Source organism: Artemia franciscana, unplaced genomic scaffold (assembly GCF_032884065.1).
Source record: "Artemia franciscana unplaced genomic scaffold, ASM3288406v1 PGA_scaffold_67, whole genome shotgun sequence".
In the NCBI taxonomy this organism is placed as follows: Eukaryota; Metazoa; Arthropoda; class Branchiopoda; order Anostraca; family Artemiidae; genus Artemia; species Artemia franciscana.
In genome coordinates this window covers 1,061,996-1,084,380 of record NW_027062705.1, presented here as the reverse complement: position 1 = coordinate 1,084,380, position 22,385 = coordinate 1,061,996, and the positions used below count along the sequence as shown (strand labels likewise).

The 22,385-nt window shown below is 35.7% G+C and overlaps 1 protein-coding gene across 4 annotated transcripts in view; it reads left to right on the top strand.

Annotated features, from left to right (window-relative positions):
* The window catches only part of LOC136042120 (uncharacterized), a 67,449-nt gene extending 45,501 nt beyond the window's left edge, over positions 1–21,948 (top strand). For 2 of the 4 annotated variants that reach the window (XM_065727020.1, XM_065727022.1), the window contains exons 3-4: positions 4,398–4,641; positions 19,443–21,948. In XM_065727020.1, the coding sequence (XP_065583092.1) occupies positions 4,398–4,641; positions 19,443–21,894 (2,696 nt within the window). In that variant the 3' untranslated portion in view covers positions 21,895–21,948. Of the gene's footprint in view, positions 1–80; positions 326–3,226; positions 3,374–4,397; positions 4,642–19,442 lie in introns of those variants that run through there. The other 2 variants (XM_065727021.1, XM_065727023.1) reach the window with 2 other exon arrangements.
* The last annotated feature ends 437 nt before the right edge of the window (positions 21,949–22,385 follow it).

The window sequence follows — 22,385 nt, the reverse complement described above, 5'->3', positions numbered from 1 at the left end:
CCATCATCTTCCCCTAATTCCTTTATCTTTTCAATACTTTTCTCCATGTCATGGTATAGCTTATTATTCAGTCATAAACCTTCCCTCTAATGAGGTAGTTAGTACACGATATGACGTTTTTATTGAACTTGGTCGAGGATGTCAATATTTTGGGAAAAATACTGCTTTATAATACCGATGCTCCTATTTAAATTTGACTAACTTGTTACCCTGTGGCTGTTTGGGAGATAAACAGGGTTGGGTCAGGAATAACAATTCAAAGCTAGTTTGAAGCTGTTGACTGCTGAAAAAGGATTCTTTCGGTGCCATTATCAGGCGTAAAAAGGTTAGACGTTAATAGTTTGCAATATTTGGGTAAAAGGTGGGGACACTGCCAGGAGGGGACTCTGGCTCATTTTTTCCACAATCTAATCACTTTTTGGCTTGTTCCCTAATTCCAATTAACCTGTTTGTGCTTTTACTAATTTGACCTCATTCCTAAAAGAAAAACAGTTATACGCTTTTGTGTGGTGGAGACAAACCAAATTTGAACAAAAAGACGCCTATCGATCTCAAATTCATGGCAAGACACAGAAATGGAATTATGCTGCTCATAGCTCTTATGAGCTTATGCAGAAGACATAGCCTATTTGTATAATTTAGTATTTGGCTTAACATAAACAGTGCGTTCAGTATATCTCGCAATAGGCTTTCACATACACAGGATTTGAACCAACCACTTTCCAAGATAGCGAAAGCCTCCTAAACTAGAATTTTACCAAAACTGAAAAAAAACTAGGTTTTTTTTGTGATAACTATTCTTAAGTTTGCACTCCCAAAACTGGGAATGACCTATTTTTAGAACTAAGATATCAAAATCTCTTTTGGCAGCCCAGTTGGTGGAAACGAGTCTATTCTGTCATCATCACAGTTTCTTAGCACTAATTTTGGATTGTACAAGTTTTATTTATTTCGCCATTTCTTCAGATAAAAGAACAGTTGTTATTTGACTTTACAAAAGAGCTATTGTTTTTTAGTTCAAGCTAAGTTTATCATAACCAACTAGTTCAACTGCATAACAAAATTGATTAAACACCCTAATTCTTTCTTTTTTTCTATTTAGCATAACTTCATTAAATTCTTTTCATGTGCATCTATTAATTGATTCCCGTTTTCATTAATTTTTGAGTAAACTGCCAATGATTTCCATACGTTTCTATGTCGTTCCCCATTTCTATAACTATTCTTTTTTCGGATGCTGCTTATTTTTCGCCAGAATTTTTGGAATCCAGGCATGCCAAAGGTGCATAAACTAACGGTCATGTAGGGGCAGATCGGATTCATCTCCACCTGAAGAGACGTAGTCTAGGGTTTGATAACAACTGCCATAGAGCCAACGCTTGGAACTTGGTAATTAAGAAGCTTCATTCATTAATGCAAAAATAGATAGATATAAAAAGAGAATGTGACTGTTTTATTACTTTTTTCGTGGGAATTAAGTGATTGGCTAATTACCGATGTTAAGAAAATAGTCTTAACAAATCTAAAATCACTATTATATAGGTGCCAAAAAAAAACTTATAGGAAATGAACCAAACCAGTAGTCTTAACAAATCTACCTAAAAGGTTTGTGCTTAGTTGTCTAGCCCATGAAGGAAACATGTAGTGTCCCAGAACCGAACGCATTGTGAATGCATTAAATGCCTTCTCGCAGCAAATTCTTAGTACTTCCCTCTCTTTTTCATATTTTCTACAGTTAAAGATGATGTGACGTATATCTTCATACAGTCCACATGTGTCATAGTTGGGGGAGGGGGCCATTTTTCACTGGAATAGCGTTGATTTTTTCTTTGCAAGGCCACATCTAATACAAAATAGGCGAGTAGAAAGGATGCGAGAAGAGGGGTAAATTTCTTTTGATGGCTGCTCAGAATCATAGAGATCAAGGAGCTGAGTATGGGAAGAATGGAGCCAAGCCTCTTCTTCTTCCAAAATTTTTTAGCTAATTGAAGATAGAAATTCAGGACCAGTAACAGGGATTTGACAGATCAGGCCCAGTTGGGAGGCTTGTTTTGCAGCCTGATCTGCTAATTCGTTTCTAGTTACAGTGTGCTGGAACCCATATAAGTAGAACAGATATACCCTTTTTTTGCAAGTTGAGTAACCAAATTTTCAATTACAGGCAACATTTCTTGCTTGGTGTTGCTGGTGAGAGAGGTAATCCAGAGCTGAACTTCTTATCCCTTATTTTCAGATGTGTTTTTTCCCGAGATAACTTACTAAATAAAACACAGAAAATACGTGGTGTAATCAATTATGACTGCAAGGGATCGCCTGGAACGCATTGGACTTGTTATTTACATGATCCAAACTACTCAATTGTAGAATTTTGCGATTTTTTGGAATCCAAACTGAAAACGAAATTGTCAACTACTTAAAGACTTCAAATGAACAAATTGCCTTTTATTCTACTAAAATCCAAAATTTTAACGATCTAAATTGTGGTGATTTGTGTGTTGATTATATAAAAAGCAGATTTTAGGGAATAGATCCACATAATTTTATTTAAAGTTTATTTTCAAATATAAATTGAACAAGAATTAAGAAAGAGATTATTTGTTATCATAGAGGTTCTAAGTATTATGAAAATGTTAGTAATGGTATATTTAGTACTTCAGGTTTATCTGCTTTCGCTATGGCACCGTTTGCTTCTTTAAGTTTTGGGACAGTTCTGATTAAAATACTTGAAAAATATCTAAGATTAGCAGCAATAAAGGCTGATTATGAAATATGCTAGTCCATTCTATTTAGAATTGCTTGCTATGTACAAATCAGGCAAATTGACTAATGTAGAAATAGTTAACCGAGAAAATAAATTGCACCAAACATCACATTTTTTCTTCGTGAAAATTATTTGAAAAAGATAAAATTAAATTTTTGTAATTATCACACAAATTTCGTCAAGCCCAAAAATAATATTTATAATAATTTAAGAAATTTTAAAGAATTTTACAGACCCTTCCCCCGGTCTTTTATCCATTTATATATTTTTTTGGTGCTGGTGATCTCACATTAGCCTGGTTTCTGAGGAAAACCCGCAGGATTTTTGTTTGGAGCAAAGCTAGCTACTACTTACTCCCTATATATTACTCCCTATATATATTACTCCCTATATATACTCCCTTATTACTTACTCCCTATATATATTACTCCCTATATCCTAGCTACTACTTACTACTTACTTACTCCTTATCTAGGGCCAGATTGTATTGACATCATCAACTGCTACACGTGGTAACAATGAGAGCATTGGTCAGGTAGCAGTGAAAGCATTGGCCAGATCGTATTAACACCATCAACTACTAATTGAGTTAACAGTGAGAGTATTGGTCAGGTAACAGTGAGAGTATTGATAAGGTAACAGTGAGAGTTTTGACCAGATCGGGTTGACATCATCAACTAAGTAGAATACAAAATAACTCCAGAAGTCTGTAGAAAAAAATAACAAAAAGTTAAAGAATATTAGCTGATGGCAAGACACAGATTGATGTTTTTAGCTATGTTTTTGGCAAAATTTAGCTGGTGCAAAACTGGACATACCCACATAGGGTGTTGGGGATGGTGGCTTTTAAGCTTATCCATTGAAAACCTCAATGTTCATATAGTTTTCCCACTGTTATCTATATTTATCTGATAAATAATCTGTAAAATTACCTCTCCCCTGCATCCAAATATTGCCACACTGGGATAATATTTTAGGTACGTGCCTGAGCAGAATATCAATTTTGAATAGCATTATCAATGGTGGTTCAAGCACCTTTTAAGGTTCTAGTGGATGGAAATCGCTACAAAGATTCTTAGAAAATATGACGCTAGAGAGTTTATTCTTTTAAACTAGTATTTAAAGTGGAGAAGAACTTGAAGAAAAGAGCTAGTTTTGTCACTACTTTCCTAATAGTAAAGATCTAATGCGAATATTTTTTTTTTCACAATAGAAAAATAATAACATCTGTATTAGAAATGTTTCTTTTTATTCCTAGCATTACTATTGCTAAACATTACTATAAATTCTTTGTAAGCAAATTCATAGTGGTTGAAATGTGCTCTCTTTCGACAGAAAGCTTTTCGTCTTAAGAACGAAAATAGAGTTGCATAAGGAAAATTTTTTTCGTACAAATTTCCCTGGAGTGTAGTTCATGACTTGATGTCACATAGGTAATATGGTGACCAAGGAATTTGGCCAACCTTCTAGTAGTTTCTGTAAGTCACCATGTATCCTTAAACCCTGGGCGACAAATCATGAACATCACAACCGAGTCTTCCTGAGTCCAAATTGTATATGTAAAATGAACTGGATTCAGAATGAGACTTGCAGGTGTGGTTTTTGTACTTGAACTTAAACCCTGTTTCAATTTCAGAGACAATGCCAAAATTCTTTGCGGTGCTCCTAAAACATCTGCTGTTTGCATGTTTGACAACTAACTCAGTGGCCAAAGCAATAGTCGACCTGCACAAAAATTCCAAAGTGGAAGGAGAAAGACAGAATAGAATTCTACGGTATTATGACGACGGAACAGTCTATCAAGACTATGGCTACGATCCGATTTCTCAGAACGTAGCAGAGTCAAGGTCAGACCAACCCGGTTTGACACCGTTACAAATGTAAGAGCCCTACTTAATTTTATTCATGATTTTTTTTTGTGTGGGTACGAACTAGATTATTGAACAAATTATCATTTTCCAAATTATTTTTGTATTTGTTACTTATTACCAGATTTTAACAAATTACTTTGTTGCAGTATGTAAATTACCATAGATGTCACATAATTTTACTTATATGTTACCAAAACATTAAAACAATTTATTCCCGACCATTTGTTACTTGTTTCAATTTTCTAACCATTAAAAAATTCATTTTTTTAATCAATTACTCATTATTTAATGTCAGTTGATTTCAAACACATTTTTTGAACTTTTAGTTATCCCGATCCAGGGTGGTAAGGTATAGGCCTATGCTTTATATATTGTGGAAGAATCTTCTAATCATTTCTTATAATCATTTAATGGTATGTTAATCATATTTTACTGTAGCCTTATACCTATTCTTTGTGAATGGAAGTATAAATGAATTGCTTCTTGAACACTGAATTACTTCTAGATTGTTAATGTTCTTTGTGAATCTAGATTGCTTCTACTGTTCTTTGTGAATCTATTCTTTGTGAATCTAATTACTTCTAGGTTGTTAATATTCGTTGTGAATCGAAATAGAAATGAATACTTCTTGAACACTGAACTACTTCTAGATTGTTAATATTCTTTTCAGGCATTTTAACTTTGAAAATGTAAAAAACAGACTAACAGGGTCGAATTTAATAGTGAACCCTCGAGTTTAGAATTCCCTAGATTTGTGATCCCATTGGACATGAAAATAATTTTTATCTTACGATGGGAATATAAGGATATTTTTTTTTAAATTACTTCTTTTCAGAGGCAATATACTAGCTTTGTCTTAGCACAACACTATACTGAAAACTATGTGTGGTGTTAATAGTCTTAGAAAAAATAATGAAATTAAACCGGATATTTGATATATAATTATATTAATTAATCAAAGCTCATCAGTTAAGAATTTCATTTCACAGTAATTTTTATTTTTATTTTCAATGATGTATTAAGTAAAAAATAAGATATTTGTTACATAATTTGTTTTCACTAAAGTGGCAATAGCGCAGAAAGGTTTTGACTTTAACAGATAGGGAAGGTATCCATTTCAAAATATGCAAATTGCTTCCTTTGAGGGCATGAAACAAAATTAACAAAATACTTATTGCATTTGAAAGAAGCATAAGAAATGCATTGAGTGGTGTGCTCATCTTCTACCTATGAATGAATGAATGAATGAACTTTATTACCCGTAAAGTATAAAAAACACAAAGTACGGAGTATTATAAATAAATATAAAAAATCATCTTCTACCTATTAAAATACGGTAAGAAACTATGAGTTAAAAAAGAAATACAAATATAAAATACAGAAAAAAAATAGAATGGGACTAGAAGTGAACGTCTCACCTAGTATCCTGCTTCGTGAAATATATTTAATATATGGATCCCTTATACCATCAGCCTTTGTGCAGCTAGAATCAAATCCCTGGGCTTCGTATTGTTCAGCAAAGATCATTCTTCGGTGCTACCACGGGATGTTATTTTCAGTAACGTACAATTTAATTATGCTCTAACATTTAGAAGGCTTAAATATCGCCTTACTCATACGTAGTTGTTTCTCTTTGTTTTTGATTTTATTTGTATATCCATTGAGATTTCTGCTCGTTTTAAGTTTGAATTAAAATATGACTTTATTTCTGCTTGTTTATGTTTTAATATGACATATTGATTTTTTTTTAAAGCTTTTAATATTAATTCAGATATGCAATGAAAAAATCATCCGGCCAATCTTTATACTATGGTGCAGTCTTTGCGCCTGTCGTTCAGCACCTCAAAAATTGTTGCATTAAAACACTACCCATGAATCTCATTCCTCCAAACCCAAATTGTCATTTTGGCACTTGTTAATAAAACAAAACACACTCGAGAATTACGTTTAGGTTATATCTCAGAAAACCAGTTTCATAGCCAAAAGGACAAGTGATCGGTGATATAAAGCATTGGACTTGTATAATTTGGGCAATATATTGGCAGATTAGGGGTGGGGTGAGGTTAGGTTTGGGGTGCTTTTCAAATACTTTACTCCCACCTTGATGTGCAAATATGTAGCCTGAATCATATTATTATGTAAACCAACGGTTATATGAAAGTTATATTTTATTAGGATTTACTAACTTCGTTTCTTGAGGGTGTATCCATTAATTAACAAGTACCATCATTTTAACTTATGCTATAGTTGAAACTCTTCCTCCAGGAAAACAGAAATTAAATGTCGTCAAAAATTTCTTCGAGCAATGAATTTCCTGGTGTTAGTTTTGTGCAATAGTAGCCTTTTTTTAGAGAGCCAAATAACCTCTTTATGACCTAAAAGATACGGTAAAGAGCCAAAGTTAGTGTGTACAAAATTATCAATTTAAAACCAAGTATGGCTTACCTTATAACAGTAATCAGTAAAAAAAAATATGTCTAAACAAGTAACATATTAAATTTACCATCAACTTCTTTTATCCAGTCCAATCGGATTGAGACCCATCGAGAAACACTTAAGAAGATCGTCAACATCTACATTCAACAGTTCGCAACTCTTTGTAAAACAAATCTTTGCATGTAAAACACAGCCCCACGGATTTCTAACTTAACATCAAACAGGTAGTAATTGATTATGTTTAATAAATGGTAAATAAAATGTATAGCTACATCCGTAGGGCCAAAAGAAGTGACAGTTCACAGCATTATTACTTCGCACTACGCATGAATTTTTTTGGAAATGATCTAGTGACAAAACTTTCAGATACGAAGGGGGGAAAATCAGGATTTGGATTGTGTGGAGTAGGCTACCTTCAATTTTAAAATTTTCTTGTTTACGGGCTCGTGAAGAGGCAACTTGTTTGTTCTTTGCAACTCAGTGTGATTTTGGAATGTACCTAATAAGAATGATGAAGCTTTTCTCAAGAGCAGCAATTTGACGGTAAAAGAGCCGCAGACTGCTTAACACCTAGGAGTGATCTTTCATGGAGGATCCCTCTTCCAAATCAAAAAGTCATAATGAATTCAAATATTCACAATTAAATTTTGACAATAGGACTATTCTAGGGAGAACAGCTTTTCTCAAGAGCAGCAATTTGACGGTAAAAGAGCCGCAGACTGCTTGACACCTATATAGTTTGAAGACAAAGTAGGAGTGATCTTTTATGGAGGATCCCTCTTCCAAATCAAAAAGTCATAATGAATTCAAATACTCACAATTAAATTTTGACAATAGGACTATTCTAGGGAGAACAGAGGAAGTATTTTTCAGAGAAGCAAAACACAAAACAGTCAAACACATGCAAACTCCTCCAGCAAACAAAAAATTAAAAAATCACTGGAATTGAAAACTAGTGACAAAGTCTGTAGTGCTTGCCCTCTGAGCGAAATATATAGGCAAAAAGTACCTGGTCATCCTGATTCCAAGAATCTAGAACGGAAGCGTCAATTTTTGAACTAAGAGCGAGCTTATAGACAATGCTTAAAGAACTAATAAAACTGTTACATTTTTTTTTAAAGAGATTTCGTATTTCAGATACGCCGCTTAATATAAGTTTTGCAGATGTGACATCAGGGAAAAAAAACTGAATCATAACTCTGCGGAGAAAATGATCAAGTCGCAATCCTATACAAAAACGAGTCCAATCCTGATTCGGTGCAAAAACAAGCAAGAAAAAGAAAGTGTGCCCTTGACCCCTTCATTACCTCTTACCTTTCTTTCTTTCAACTTTAAGCAGAGAGGTAGGGATATCACATCTTGTTTAAACCTGAATCACGCAATGATTTTTCATCTGTCTTATAGAGAAACAAAGCATGCCTGTTTCGCTATGAAAAGATATTTTCCATTCTCCTGTCATCTTACAATAACTTCCAATCTGCATAGCCTTGTTTTCAGGCCACCCACATCCGACAAGGAGTTTGACACATGTTTTCTAGATTATCGTTTTTGAGTGTCGTGTTCAACACGACCAATGTCTAACAGTAGTGAGCGCGACAAATGTCAACTGTAATGGTGAGCGACCCGGGTCAATAGTAAACAAAATTTTAAAAAACAGAATTTTGATATCAATAGTTACATCAAAAGCATCGCATATTAATGCTGATTTTAAATATATAAGTCTCATTAAGCTTAGTCTTGCCCATCAAAAGTTAAGAGCCTGAGAAAATTAGTTTTATTTTAAAAAATAAGGAGAAACACCCTCTAAAAGTCATACAATCCTAACGAAAATCACACCATCAGATTCTGCGTATAAGAGAACCCGACTGCGTAGTTTCAAGCTCCTATCTACAAAAATGTGGAATTTTGTATTTTTTGCCAGAAGACAGATCACGGATGCATGTTCATTTGTTTTTTTGTTGTTTTTTTTTCTCTAGGGGTGATTGTATCGTCCCAGGGGTCATAGAATGTCGCGAGAGGGCTGATCCTAACGGTTATTATAATTTCTAGTGCCCTTTTTAACTGACCCAAAAATTGGAGGGCACAAAGGCCCCCTCCCACGCTCTTTTTTTTCAAAAGTCACCGGATCAAAATTCTGAGATAGCCATTTTATTCAGCATAGTCGAAAAACCTAATAACTCTGTCTTTGGAAACGACTTACTCCCCCACAGTCTCCGTGCGAGGGGCTGCAAGTTAAAAACTTTGACCAGTTTTTATGGCACTTGGTATTAACCAAGTTGGGTCAGTTAATTCGGAAAAAATAGAAAAATGAAGTATTTTTAACTAACGAACAGGTAATGGGATCTTAATGAAATTTGATGTTTGGAAGGATAGCGTATCTCAGAGCTCTTATTTTAAAACCCGACTAGATGCAGTGACATTGGGGGGGGGGGAGTCGGGGGACCTAAAATGGTCGGAAAAAGCTTAGAATGGAGGGATCGGGATGAAACTTGGTGGGAAAAATAAGCAGAAGTCCTATATACGTGATTGACATAGCCAGAACTGATCTGCTCTGTTTGGGGGAGTTGGGGGGGGGGGTTAATTCTAAAAATTAGAAAAAATGAGGTATTTATAACTTACGAATGAGTGATCGGGTCTTAATGAAATTAAATAAAAAAAACAAGTTTTTTCAACTGAAAGTAAGGAGTGACATCAAAACTTAGAACGCACAGAAATTACTTCGTATATGAAAGAGGCTGCTTCCTCATAAACGCCCCGCTCTTTACGCTAAAGTTTGACTCTTTCTCTCAATTCTTCTTTCTAAAACAGTAAAAAACTTTAGCGTAAAGAGCGGGGCGTTTATGAGGAAGCAGCCTCTTTCATATACGAAGTAATTTCTGTGCGTTCTAAGTTTTGATGTCACTCCTTACTTTCAGTTGAAAAAACTTGTTTTTTTTATTTAATTTCTGAACGTTTTTGAATCAATGCATGTTTTGATTTTGGCTCTCCGCAGAAGAATAATCAAAACGAAATTTGCATATTTTTTTTTTTGGCTCAATGGCTTTCTCATAACTTTGATCGAATGATTTTGAGAAAAAAAGAGCGGGGGACGAACCCTAGTTGCCCCCCGATTTTTTTGGTTAATTAAAAAGGCAACTAGAACTTTTAATTTCTTACGAATCTTTTTATTGGTAAAAGATTTACGTAACTTATAAATTAGCTTACGTAAAGAACTTTTGTATTCTCATGTTTTTATTACATATATGAGGGTATTCGCCCCATCGTTAGTACCTCGCTCTTTACACTAAAGCTTAAATTTTATCCCAATTCATTAAGAATGACCCCCTGAATCACAAAAGCCGTAGAATAAGTAGTTGAAATTACCGAAAATACTTTAGCGTAAAGAGCGAGGTATTAGAAGGAGGTGAGCCCCTCATATGGGTAATAATTTCTGTTTGTTTTAAGTTTTATTGCTGTTCCTTACTTCCAGCTGAAAAAGCTTTTTCACTTTTATTTTTTAAATGTTTTTTTTTTTAAATAATGCTAGTAAATCCTGCTCTCCCTTCATGGAAATTTTCTTCTCCCATTACAAATTCTCGAAGGAAAGTTCCCCCAGCATATCCCCCCCTTCTCAACCCCTCCCCCAAACCAAAAAAATCCTCCTGAAAACGCCTGTATACTTCCCAATAACCATTACTATATGTAAGCAGAGGTCAAAGTTTGTAACTTGTTGCCCCTCCCACGGGGACTGTGGGGGAGTAAGTCGTCCCCAAAGACATAGTTATAAGGTTTTTCGACTACGCTGAATAAAATGGCTATCTCAGAATTTTGATCCGTTGACTTTGGGAAAATAATTAGCGTGGGAGGGGGCCTAAGTGCCCTCCAATTTTTTTGGTCACTTAAAAAGGGCACTAGAACTTTTCATTTCCGTTAGAATGAGCCCTCTTACAACATTCTAGGACAACTGGGTCGATACGATCACCCCTGGGGAAAAAAAAAAAAACAAAAAAAAACAAAAAAACAAATAAACACGCATCCGTGATCTGCCTTCTGGCAAAAAATGCAAAATTCCACATTTTTGTAGATAGGAGCTCGAAACTTCTACAGTAGGGTTCTCTGATACGCTGAATCTGATGGTGTGATTTTCGTTAAGATTTTATGACTTTTAGGGGGCGTTTCCCCCTATTTTCTAAAATAACGCAAATTTTCTCAGGCTCGTAACTTTTGATGGGTAAGACTAAACTTGATGAAACTTATATATTTAAAACCAGCATTAAAATGCGATTCTTTTGATGTAGCTATTGGTATCAAAATTCCATTTTTTAGAATTTTGGTTACTATTGAGCCGGGTCGCTCCTTACTACAGTTCGTTACCACGAACTGTTTGATTTGAAGTTTGGAAAAATATCGTGTCTCAGAGCTCTTATTTTAAATCTCGACTGGATCCGGTGACATTGGGGGGAATTGAAGGGGGAAATAAAATCTCGGAAAACGCTTAGAGTGGAGGGATCGGGATGAAACTTGGTGGTAAAAATGATCACAAGTCCTAGATACGTGATTGAAATAACTGGAACGGATTCGCTCTCTTTGGAAGAGTTGGGGGAGGAGGGTTAGTTCTGAAAAATCAAATAAAACGAGGTATTTTTAACTTACGAAGGAGTGATCGGATCTTGATGAATTTTGATATTTAGAAAGACTCGTGACTCAGAGCTCTTATTTTAAATCTCGACCGGCATTAAGCCTCTGATTTTTCTTTTACAGCAATCTATTGACTATTATAATTTTGCTAGAGCTCATACCATATGAGCTCTTGGCTCTTGGCTCTTCCGACCTCGTCACAAGTGCCATATGAGCTCTTAGCTCTTGTTACGTATAGTAATGGTTATTGGAAACTGTACAGACGTTTTCAGGGGGATTTTTTTGGTTGATGGGGAGTGGTTGAGGGGAAGAGGCTACGTGTGGGACCTTTCCATGGAGGAATTTGTCATGAGGGAAGAGAATTTCTACAAAGGGGGTGCAGGATTTTCTACCATTATTTAAAAAAAATGAAAAAATAAATATGAAAAAGTTGTTTCAACCGAAAGTAAGGAGCAGCATTAAAACTTAGAACGAACAGAAATTATTACGCACATCCTCCCAATACCTAGTTCTTTACTCCAAAGTGTTTTTAGTGGTTTTAACTATTTTTTCTACGACCTTCGTGATTCAGGGCTCATTCTTAAGGAAGTTGGACAATATTTTAACTTTAGTGTAAAGAGCGAGGTATGAACGAGGGGGTGAACCCCCTCATATACGTAATAAAAACATACAGATATAGAAGTTCGTGAGTAAGTTAATTCGTAAGTTGTGTATATTTTTACTAATAAAAACGTTCGTAAAAAATTAAAAGTTCTAGTTGCCTTTTTAAGCAACCAAAAAATTGGAGGGTAACCAGGCCTCCTCCCCCAGTTTTTTTTTTTATCAAAATCGTCCGATCAAAATTATGTGAAAGCCATTAAGGCCTAGCCGAAAACCAGACATTTTATTTCCTAGTCAATTGTTTTTCAGATGCGGCATTTCAGTTAAAGACAAAGTCATCAGTCTTCTTCGCCTCTTCTACTAAACAAATATGAGAAGGTTGAACTCAAGGGGGTGTCTCACTCAAAATTATGATTATTGCATTGTTATTCTTCGTAATTTGGCAAGTAAATAGGAAGATTTATTTGCAAAAGAACTATTATTCGATGAGAGAATTAGAGAAATTATTATTCGAGATTTTTATTTTTTTTGGGGGGGGGTCAACTCTTACGCAAGAGATACCAGGAAAACACGGAAAATTAAACATTTCGCATGGGAAATTAAGCATTTTGAAAAGTTTGAGGAGCGGAATCCCTCTCCTTTGTACGTGCCTGTGTTCTGGTCATCGTTATTTGCCAGGGTGTGGTAACAACTTGTGGAAATTACAAATAGAAAGTACAAGTTTTCGGGTTTTCAGTCCATGCAGATCTATTTGCATAAATAAAATTTAAATAATTGCTTGCAGCGAAGTGACCAATTTAATTTATTTTATTTATCTATACGGGTCCACAAAAAAAATTCTAAAGCTTGAGTGCCGCTTGTGCATTTGTATATCTGAGTTTGTATTTGGATAAGACAGTAATTATACATGACAACTACCTACACCTAGCATAATTGGATTTATATAAACGGTTCCCGTATCTCCATACTTCTTGGCAACCTTCCATCGACAATTTTTGGTAACAGCGGTTATAACTAATACTTCACTGAATCGCTCAAGAACATCCGAGTCGTTAGCAGGGGCGCCACTTGGGGGGGGGGGGGGGGCAGGGGTGGGCAAATGCCCACCCCAGATTTTCCAGGGGGCCCAAGCTTCCGCCAAAGAGGGTCCTTTGCCGGCCATAATAACAACACTATTTGCTATTAACCATTGTAAAGTTTGAAAGCAGATTAGATACATAATCTAATTCTCAAGTTCTGTCAAATTCCCGTTTCCTAGATGATTATATTAATATTATAAATTCCAAACATTTGCAGGAATTCCTCTAAGTTGATAGACTAAAATAGGTCAGTTCCTGGCCTATCATGATGGAATCGTTCCTTGTTATCTTCCAATTGCACTACATAGAAGCAATTACGCAAGCGACGAAATTGCTGTCTCATCAACTCCATGCCGTCGCCGTCAACTTGGTTATTTCTCAATCGCGTACCCTGATTCAGGCCACAAGAAGCAAACTCGCCAACCTGCGTTCAGATGCTTCATTTGTATCGCTTTTCAAGAAGGCTAAAGAGTTTGCAACAGAACTCGAAATTGAATTACCTGCTGTGAGTGGACCCGCCACTAGACCCTCCTCTGTTGGTCAGAAAGGACAACCTTGAAGAATTCAAAAGATCACCAAGCATCGGAAACAATTTGTGACAACTTTGACACTAGGAAAGAATTTCATCGAATCTGGAAATTGGACTGCTACTTTGGCGGATGAAATGAAGCAAAAATACTTCAAAACTTTTGACCGTCTACTAGCCGAATTTGACAGAAGGTTCACAGATAACTTGCTAGTGCTGAGTATGCTCGAAGCCTTGGATCCAAGCTCAACCAAGTTTATGGACACAGAGCTGCTCAAGCTTTTCTCTTCTCTTTACGGCAAGCTGGATATCGACAGCATTCTTCTCGATTCTCAAGCTGGTATTGCCAAGCGTTTCTTGCTCAATGAGAAGAAGAAGCCGGAAAACTTCCTAGACATTGTCGACCATCTTCAGGGATTACCAGTGGCTTACTCAGAAGTAATTAAAGTACTTGGTATTGCTGCCACACTTCCTGAGACAACAGCGAGCAATGAGCGTTTGTTTTCTAGCCTAGAAATAGTGAGAAACTACCTGCGGTCTACAACAGGAAATGATCGTCTCAGTCACCTCCTTTTGATATTTGCAGAGAAGAATTTAGTAAAATATTTGGACTACAACCAGCTTGTTGACGATTTTGCAAAGATGAAAGCTCGGCGGTTCCCCTTGTTACCTTGAATGTTGTTATATTTTTTTTCTTGTTATGTTTTTCCTTTTTGTAAATATATTTGATCTGGAAGATTTCTGCTGAAGGGACACTGAGATTTTGGTTACAGCCTCAGCATAACAATGAAGGTTACTTTCACCAACATATTGTTTACTTAAATAAGAAAGTTTCTCGCTGAGGAATGCCAGCCTGTAATCTGTTTGAATTTTCCCCTTTCAGTTTAATCACTTAACCTCTTTGATTGTATTCTTCGTTGTTATAATTAATCTTAGAGGTCAGTGTGGCTGAGTTGCACATTTGGTTACAGCACATTTCCAATCAACACACGGGTGCTGAAAATGCATTTTTACTTAGAATGTTTGATCAATGTGCTGCCAAAAGCCGGAATTTTCTTGCGCGACACAAAGTGAATCGGGGGGGGGGGCAGATGGAGTTCATGCCCACCCCAAGATTTGGCCCAAATGGCGCCTCTGGTCGTTAGTCCCTTGGTCTGATTCATGGATTCTCATGCGCTCCGATAACAGCTGCATCTAGTGTTTGAGGGGAATTTTTGACTTCCGAACACAAATATGTAAAGTATTGAAGGGAAAGCAGCCAGCAAGTATATATTAGAGAAATAAGTTTCTGATGGTTGAATAGAATAAATTTTCAATTTATTTTTTGATACCCCACAACAATAATGTCAAGTATAGCTATCTAGAATGTAAACCTGAAATAGGTTTTATAATTATTTTGGAATTGTAAAAAAAATAATTGTCGGCTTTAAGATTTGATTAGATCAAAATATTCACCTGATTTTTTTTCTGTCTGTTTAAATAAAAACCGCCGAGATTACTAAGTCAGGAATGTCAGGCAAACTCCAAATGTTTAACATGGGAGTTATAGGAAGACCCCTTGAGAGTCCGTCCTGCCTTAAGCCAAATTATTCCCCCAAAGTCCCCGTGGATGGTGCTGCAAGTTACAAACTTTGACCAGTGTTTACATAAAGTAATGGTTATTGGGAAGTGTACAGACGTTTTCAGAGTGAATTTTTTTTAGTTGGGGGGAGGAGTTATGTGGAAGGATATTTCCATGGAAGAATTTTATGGAGGAAGGATCTTTTCATGACGGGAGAGAATTTTTACGAAGGGGTGCAGGATTTTCTAGCATTATTTAAAAAAAAATAATGAGAAAATAAATTTTTTTTTCACATGGAAGTAATGAGCAGCATTAAAACTTGAAAGGAACATACAATATTACGTATATAAGGGGGTCGTCTCCTCCACAATAGCTCGTTCTTTACGCCTGTTCATCCCCAGTCTTTATGTTGCTCCTTACTTTCAGTTGAAAAAACTTGATTACTTTTTATTTAATCAGCTTTCAGAGACCAATTTCCACACCCAATCACTTTCAACCAATCAGTGTCACTTATAAAAGAGGAAGTAAATTTTGATTGGTCGAAAAAGAGTACGGCCAAAGCCGGCTCAAGAGTTTTGATAACCTATCCGAAAGTGCTTTTAGGTGCCCTCCCCCTCCCGGCATCCATGTAATTCAAGTATTAAACTACTAGATAACAAGAACACAGAAAAAACATTGAATTCCTGATTTACCATTTATGGTCAGATAAGCAACAGAGCCTGCGCTAATAATTACAGTTTCACCCACCAAAGGTCGTTTATAAAGTCGTTTTTCTGGCTGTCTGTTTGAGAGATATTGCAATCGAACCATTAGGTTTAGTGTCAAAGAGTATGAATAACTTGTAAGAGTGGAAAGTGGAGCTAGAATCGTAAAAAATATCAACGCCATCTAGCACTTGGTGTTTCTTGGCATTTTATCAAGCTTCTTACTTGTGTTTTTCTCAGAAACTAAGGCCTACGCTTATTATTATAGTTTTTTTTTTTTTTTATTTCATCATTTGCTGATAAACCTAAAATTAAATTATTCATACGAAAAACTACATCAGAAACAAGTAGCAGCTTAGGTTTTGGGAAAAAGTTCAAATTTATAAATGTTGCTTCTTCCAGTATTTGTGGCCTAGATTTGTAGACCTTTTTTTGTGAAGCCGACTTGAGGATGCTATAATAATTCACGTTGGCCAAGGAACATAAGCCTAATTCATTTTAATTTCGTAAAGTCATGCTGTATTCTCAGTGCTTGTTAGTAATTATCCTTTTAGTCACTTACGATCTGAAAGAATCACAGTGAGTGTCAAGGTGGGTAGAGTTGGTTGCTTGGAGAAACTTTGGACCCAACGGGTCCACTTAGGCAGGGGAATAATTTACGATGGGGCAGGTTACGTTCCTCCAGCTCATACCTCGTTCCAATTCCTCCTGCTAAAATTTAACACATTCAAAAACATTGTTAAAACTAAGACAGGCTTATATAACTCAAGAATCTACGGAAAAGATCAATTTTCTTTAGTATATCTTTACCCTGATAGTATAATATGGCTCATTTTTCGTTTTTCACGTGGTAATTCTCAATTGACATGGGAACATTGGCTCCATCTTCCCCCCACCCAGGATTTCATTGAAGAAACGCCCCTACACTTACGGTTATTTAGCCATGTAGATTGAAAATCCTTCCATAGCACAGGTTTTAATAACTTGCATCATTTCCAGCAGTTATAAAAATATTTACTTAGCATGTTTTGATGTTGGATGGTTAGAAAATGTTGTTACCATGTCGAGTGGGCTTAAATAGAAAGCTTTGATTACAATAACTATTTTCTTGATATTGGCTCACTGGCATAGCATAATAGAGAGGGCTTATGAAGCAATTTCAATTTGCTTTCCGTTCCATGTGAGAATTAAATAAAAAAACAAGTTTTTTGAAATGAAAGTAAGGAGCGACGTTAAAACCTAAAACGAACAGAAATTACTCCGTATGTGAAAGGGGCTTTTCCTCCTCGACACCCCGCTCTTTACGCTGAAGTTTTTTATTGTTTTAAAAAGTAGAGTAGCGAGAAAGAATCAAACTTTAGCGCAAGGAGCGGGGTGTCGAGAAGGAACAGCCCCTTTCATATACGGAGTAATTTCTGTTCGTTTTAAGTTTTAATGTCGCTCCTTACTTTCATTTCAAAAAACTTGTTTTTTTTTATTTAATTTCTGAAAGTTTTTGAATTAATGCATGTCGGATTTTGGCTCTCCGTACATAAATTATAAAATTGAAATTTGCATATTAATTCTTTTTTTGGCTAAATGGATTTCTCTTAGTTTTGATCACACGATTTTGAGAAATAAGGGTTGGGGAAGGAGGCCTAGTTGCCCTCCAATTTTTCAGTTACTTAAAAAGGCAACTAGATCTTTTAATTTTTAACGAACGTTTTTATTAGTAAAAAATATACCTAACTTAAGAATTAACTTACGTAACAAACTTTTATATTCTTGAATTTTTGATTATATATATGAGGGGGTTGGTCCCCTCGTTAATACCTCGCTCTTCACACTAAATCTTGTTTTGTTCCAATTCTTTAAGAATGACCCCTGAATCAGAAAGGCCGTAGAATAAATAGTTGAAATTACTTAAATTTTTTTAGCAAAGAGAGTGAAGTGTTTATCTCCTCCTAAATACCTCGCTCTTTATGCTAAAGTATTTTTAGAACCCCTCATATGCGTAATAATCTCTGTTCGTTTTAAGTTTTAATGCTTCTCCTTACTTTCAATTGAAAAAACTTTTTCATGTTTATATTTTCATTGTTTTTTTTTTAATAGTAATGCTAGAAAATCCTGCGCCCTTTTCATTGAATTTCTCTTCCCCCATGAAATATTCCTCCAAGGAAAAATCCTCCCATATAGCCCCTCCCCCGAACCCCACACCCTAACCAAAAAAATCCCCCTGATAACGTCGGTACACTTCCCAGTAACCATTACTGTATGTACACATTGGTCAAAGTTTGTAACTTGCAGCCCCTCCCACAGGGACTGTGGGGGATAAGTCATCCCCAAAGACATAGTTATTATGGTTTTCGACTATGCGGAACAAAATGGCTATCTCAAAATTTTGATCCGTTGACTTTGGTAAAAAAATGAGCATGGGAGGGGGCCTAGGTGCCTCCAATTTTTTGGTCACTTAAAAAGGGCACTAGAACTTTTCATTTCCGTTAAAATGAGCCCTCTTGAATCATTCTAGGACCACTTGGTCGGTACGATGACCCCTGGGAAAAAAACAAAAACAAATAAACACGCACCGGTGATTTGTCTTCTGGCAAAAAATACGAAATTCCACATTTTTGTAGATTGGACCTTGAATTTTTTTTCTATAGGGTTTCCTGATACGCTGAATGCGATGGTGTGATTTTCGTTAAGATCCTATGACTTCTAGGGGATGTTACCCCCTATTTTCCAAAATAAGGCAAATTTTCTCAGGCTCGTAACTTTTGATGACAAAGACTAAACTTGATGAAACTCATATATTTAAAATCAGCATAAAAATCCAATTTTTTTATATATATTTTAGCATCGAAATTTTAGAGTTTCGTTTGCTATTGAGCCGGGTCGCTCCTTACTACAGTTCGTTACCACGAACTGTTTGAAAATTGATGAAAAATAATACAAAAGACACACTTGCACTTTACTAACTCAAAACTATTAACTGATTTTTTCAGTATACAATACATCATTGGCTTCTTTTTTCTCAAATACTCTTGAGCTTTAAGTATTGGAATATTTAAAGAATGAATTACAGAAATATACGAAAATTTCTCTTCGCCAAAAACAAATGTACAGTAAAAATAAAATGTATCTTTTCAGAATTTGGAACTAGCTAAAGTAGACTTTGAATTTATTCTGTTTATTATTTATAACATATTAATAATAATAACAACAATAATACTAATAATTATATATAATCTATTTATTGTGTATGTTATCATTTGTTATAAGAAACAAATAACTGAATTTAATTTCAGGGCTGCAGAGAGGTCGGATTTCTTCAGTGATCCTATGATGATGGATGAATGGCTAAATCCCGGATTCAAAGCAATTAAAACGCTGTCAATTCTCTCTGTGATATTTGTGAGCGTATCACTGCTTTCACTCCTCGATTACGTGATCGGTCAGCCGATTTTAAAAGGAGTAATGAAGCTATTACAGATAGAAGATGAAACTCCAGAACCTCCAAACCTACCGAATATACTAGATGGCTTTTCCTCTCTCTCTAATCTTCTAAAAAAATTAAAAAATCTAATTAATGCTTTAGGTCAAAACCCCCAGGCTCTAGTTCAACCGAATGTCCTAGAGAGTTTTTTTTCTCTTTCTAATGTTTTGGGAAAATTAAAAAATCTCATTAATGCTTCAGGGTTGGTTCAAATAGTAACGCCATCCTTAAATTCCACGGGGCTCTCTTTCGTGACTCCTCAAGGGTCGAATCTGAATGAAACTTATACCTTAAGTTCTGTACCCATTCAAGAAAATATCACAAGTCCTGGTCTTGAAATAAATTATCCTTTGCAGCCCGGCCTAACGATAAATTCTGGTATAATTGACATGGTTCATCAAGTACAAGAGGGAATAGCTAATTTTTCAGAAAAACTTTCAAATGCAGGTGTAGAAATACCAGCAGTAGAATCACCTGATACATCAACAGAACCACAACTAGAAAGTCCATCTTGGCTGAATTGGCTTGTTGGTGAAGATAACGAAGACAAACAAGATCAAACAACCACTCAGTCATCAAAACTATCATGGACTGAGTGGTTAGTAAGTGACAATAAGTCCTTAAACCAAAATACTTTAAATGCTTTACCTAAGAACTTTACAAATATAGGTATTGAAATAAACTATCCCTTATTACCTGAAGTTGTGATCAACTCTGGTATATTTGATTTGATTAATCAAGTCCAAGAAGGGATATCTAATATTTCCGAAAAGTTGTCAAACACAGGATTGAAACTATTTGTTACAGAGTCACCTAAAACAACAACAGTATCAAAGTTAGAAGATCCATCATTGCTGAATGTGCTTGTTGGCCAGGATGGAGAAGGAAACCAAGATCAGACAACAATTCAACCATCGAAACCGTCATGGGCAGAGTGGCTACTTGGTGGTAATAATTTATTGGGCCAAAATTTTAAGCCTATCGAAGAAAATGTAACTAGACCAGGGCTTGAAATAAATTATCCTTTACTGCCCGGAGTTGCGATTAATTCCGGTGTAATTGATAAATTTCAGGAAGTTCAAGAAGGGATTGCTAATTTTTCAGAGAGTCTTTATAATTCAGGGCTGGAAATATCTGCTACAGAAGCACCTGAGACGACAACGGCGACAGTAGAAGAAATTCCATCTTGGCTAAATTGGCTTATTGGCAATGACCAAGATGAAAGTCAAGATGAAACTACTACCCAAGTATCAAAACCAACTGGGATTAGTTTGCCTTTTATTCCCAATGAGTCTTCAGATCAAACACCTAAGCCAGTTGATCAAGCCTCAATCGTTTCAACCTTAGATGTAAAAGGTCCTCTAGCCACATTTCTTTTGGATTTACAAAAGTTTGTTCGAAATGAGAGTGAGACAACGACGGCCCGAAATACAATAAATTTGGTTGGACCGTCAGATCTAGTAATTGAAGCAGCAGTAACTCAGCCCCCACCAGTATTTCAAACTGGTGGCCTTGATTTAAAGCTGAAACCCCCTCTCTATCCAGATATACAGCTCCAGCAAAGTAACAACTCAATCAATTTAGAGCTTAAGCCCGGGAGTGCAGAACCGTTATTAAATACAGTGGTAATCCCTCAACAGAATACAATTAATCTAGTCCAACCTTCTGATAGTATTGAGGCAGTTTTAGGATCATCAGAAAAAAATGTCCCGCTAGAACCACTTGTAATGCCGAATCTAAAATTGCAACAGGGCGACGCATCAATTAACTTGGATATTAAACCTGGAGCAGGAGAAATATCAATCTATACTGAAGGTCAAACAGAGTTTGAGGTCGCCACTGGAAACCCTTTAATATTAAAACTAGCAGATGGCACTGAATTAACACAAAACATTGACAAGGAGAATCCAGTCGAACTTGAAATTACTGCACAGCCTTTAAGTGAAGTATCAAATGATGGCATAGTATCAAATGTAGAGCCTTTAAGGGTAGAGGTAACAAAGTATCCAAATATACTTGAAGCTTTGAAGGACCCTCAGGGTGCTGCAACGTATATAAACAATCTATTGATCAATGAGGATGGAAATAGTAATGAAATTGCTAATACTATTTCAGCTCTGTTGAGTGAAGAATCTTTTGTGAATCGAGAGGATGATGAACAGGGCAATGATAAGGATTTGGTCAGTGAGGCGTCAAGAGCGGCTTGGTATCCTTTAGCAAGGAACTTGTTAGAAGCTTTAAAAAAGTCTTCAAGAAGTAATTGAAATCATATTTTGTATTTATTCATTAAGTATTTTTTATACAATGCATATATTCAGGCTCTTGTGCTTGTCGTTAGTAACAACTAAATTACAAAAGTAAAATTGATAGAAATTAGTCAAAAGTCTATGGACTTCCAAAGGAATGCATCCGTTTGCTTTCTCAGAGACTGCTTCTAAGCTTTCTAGGCTCTTCAGTGTATAGCTTCTACTACAAATATGATTTTTTCATTTCAGCAGGAAATTTACAGGTACGCGTGAAATAGAACATGCCGAGCTTCGTAAGCCAATAGATGTTTCATTTGTGCATAAAATTACTAGAAAAAACAACTTCACGTACAACAAAATTAGGGAATCAGAGTGAACACAATCTAATCTCTATATATTGAAATTAGTAAAGAAACACTCAGGAGCCCCATTTTTCTCAAATATAATTCTCAGTACGTTCATGTCTCCATTCAAGAACGAAATGTGCAAAAACATTAAATGAGATTTGA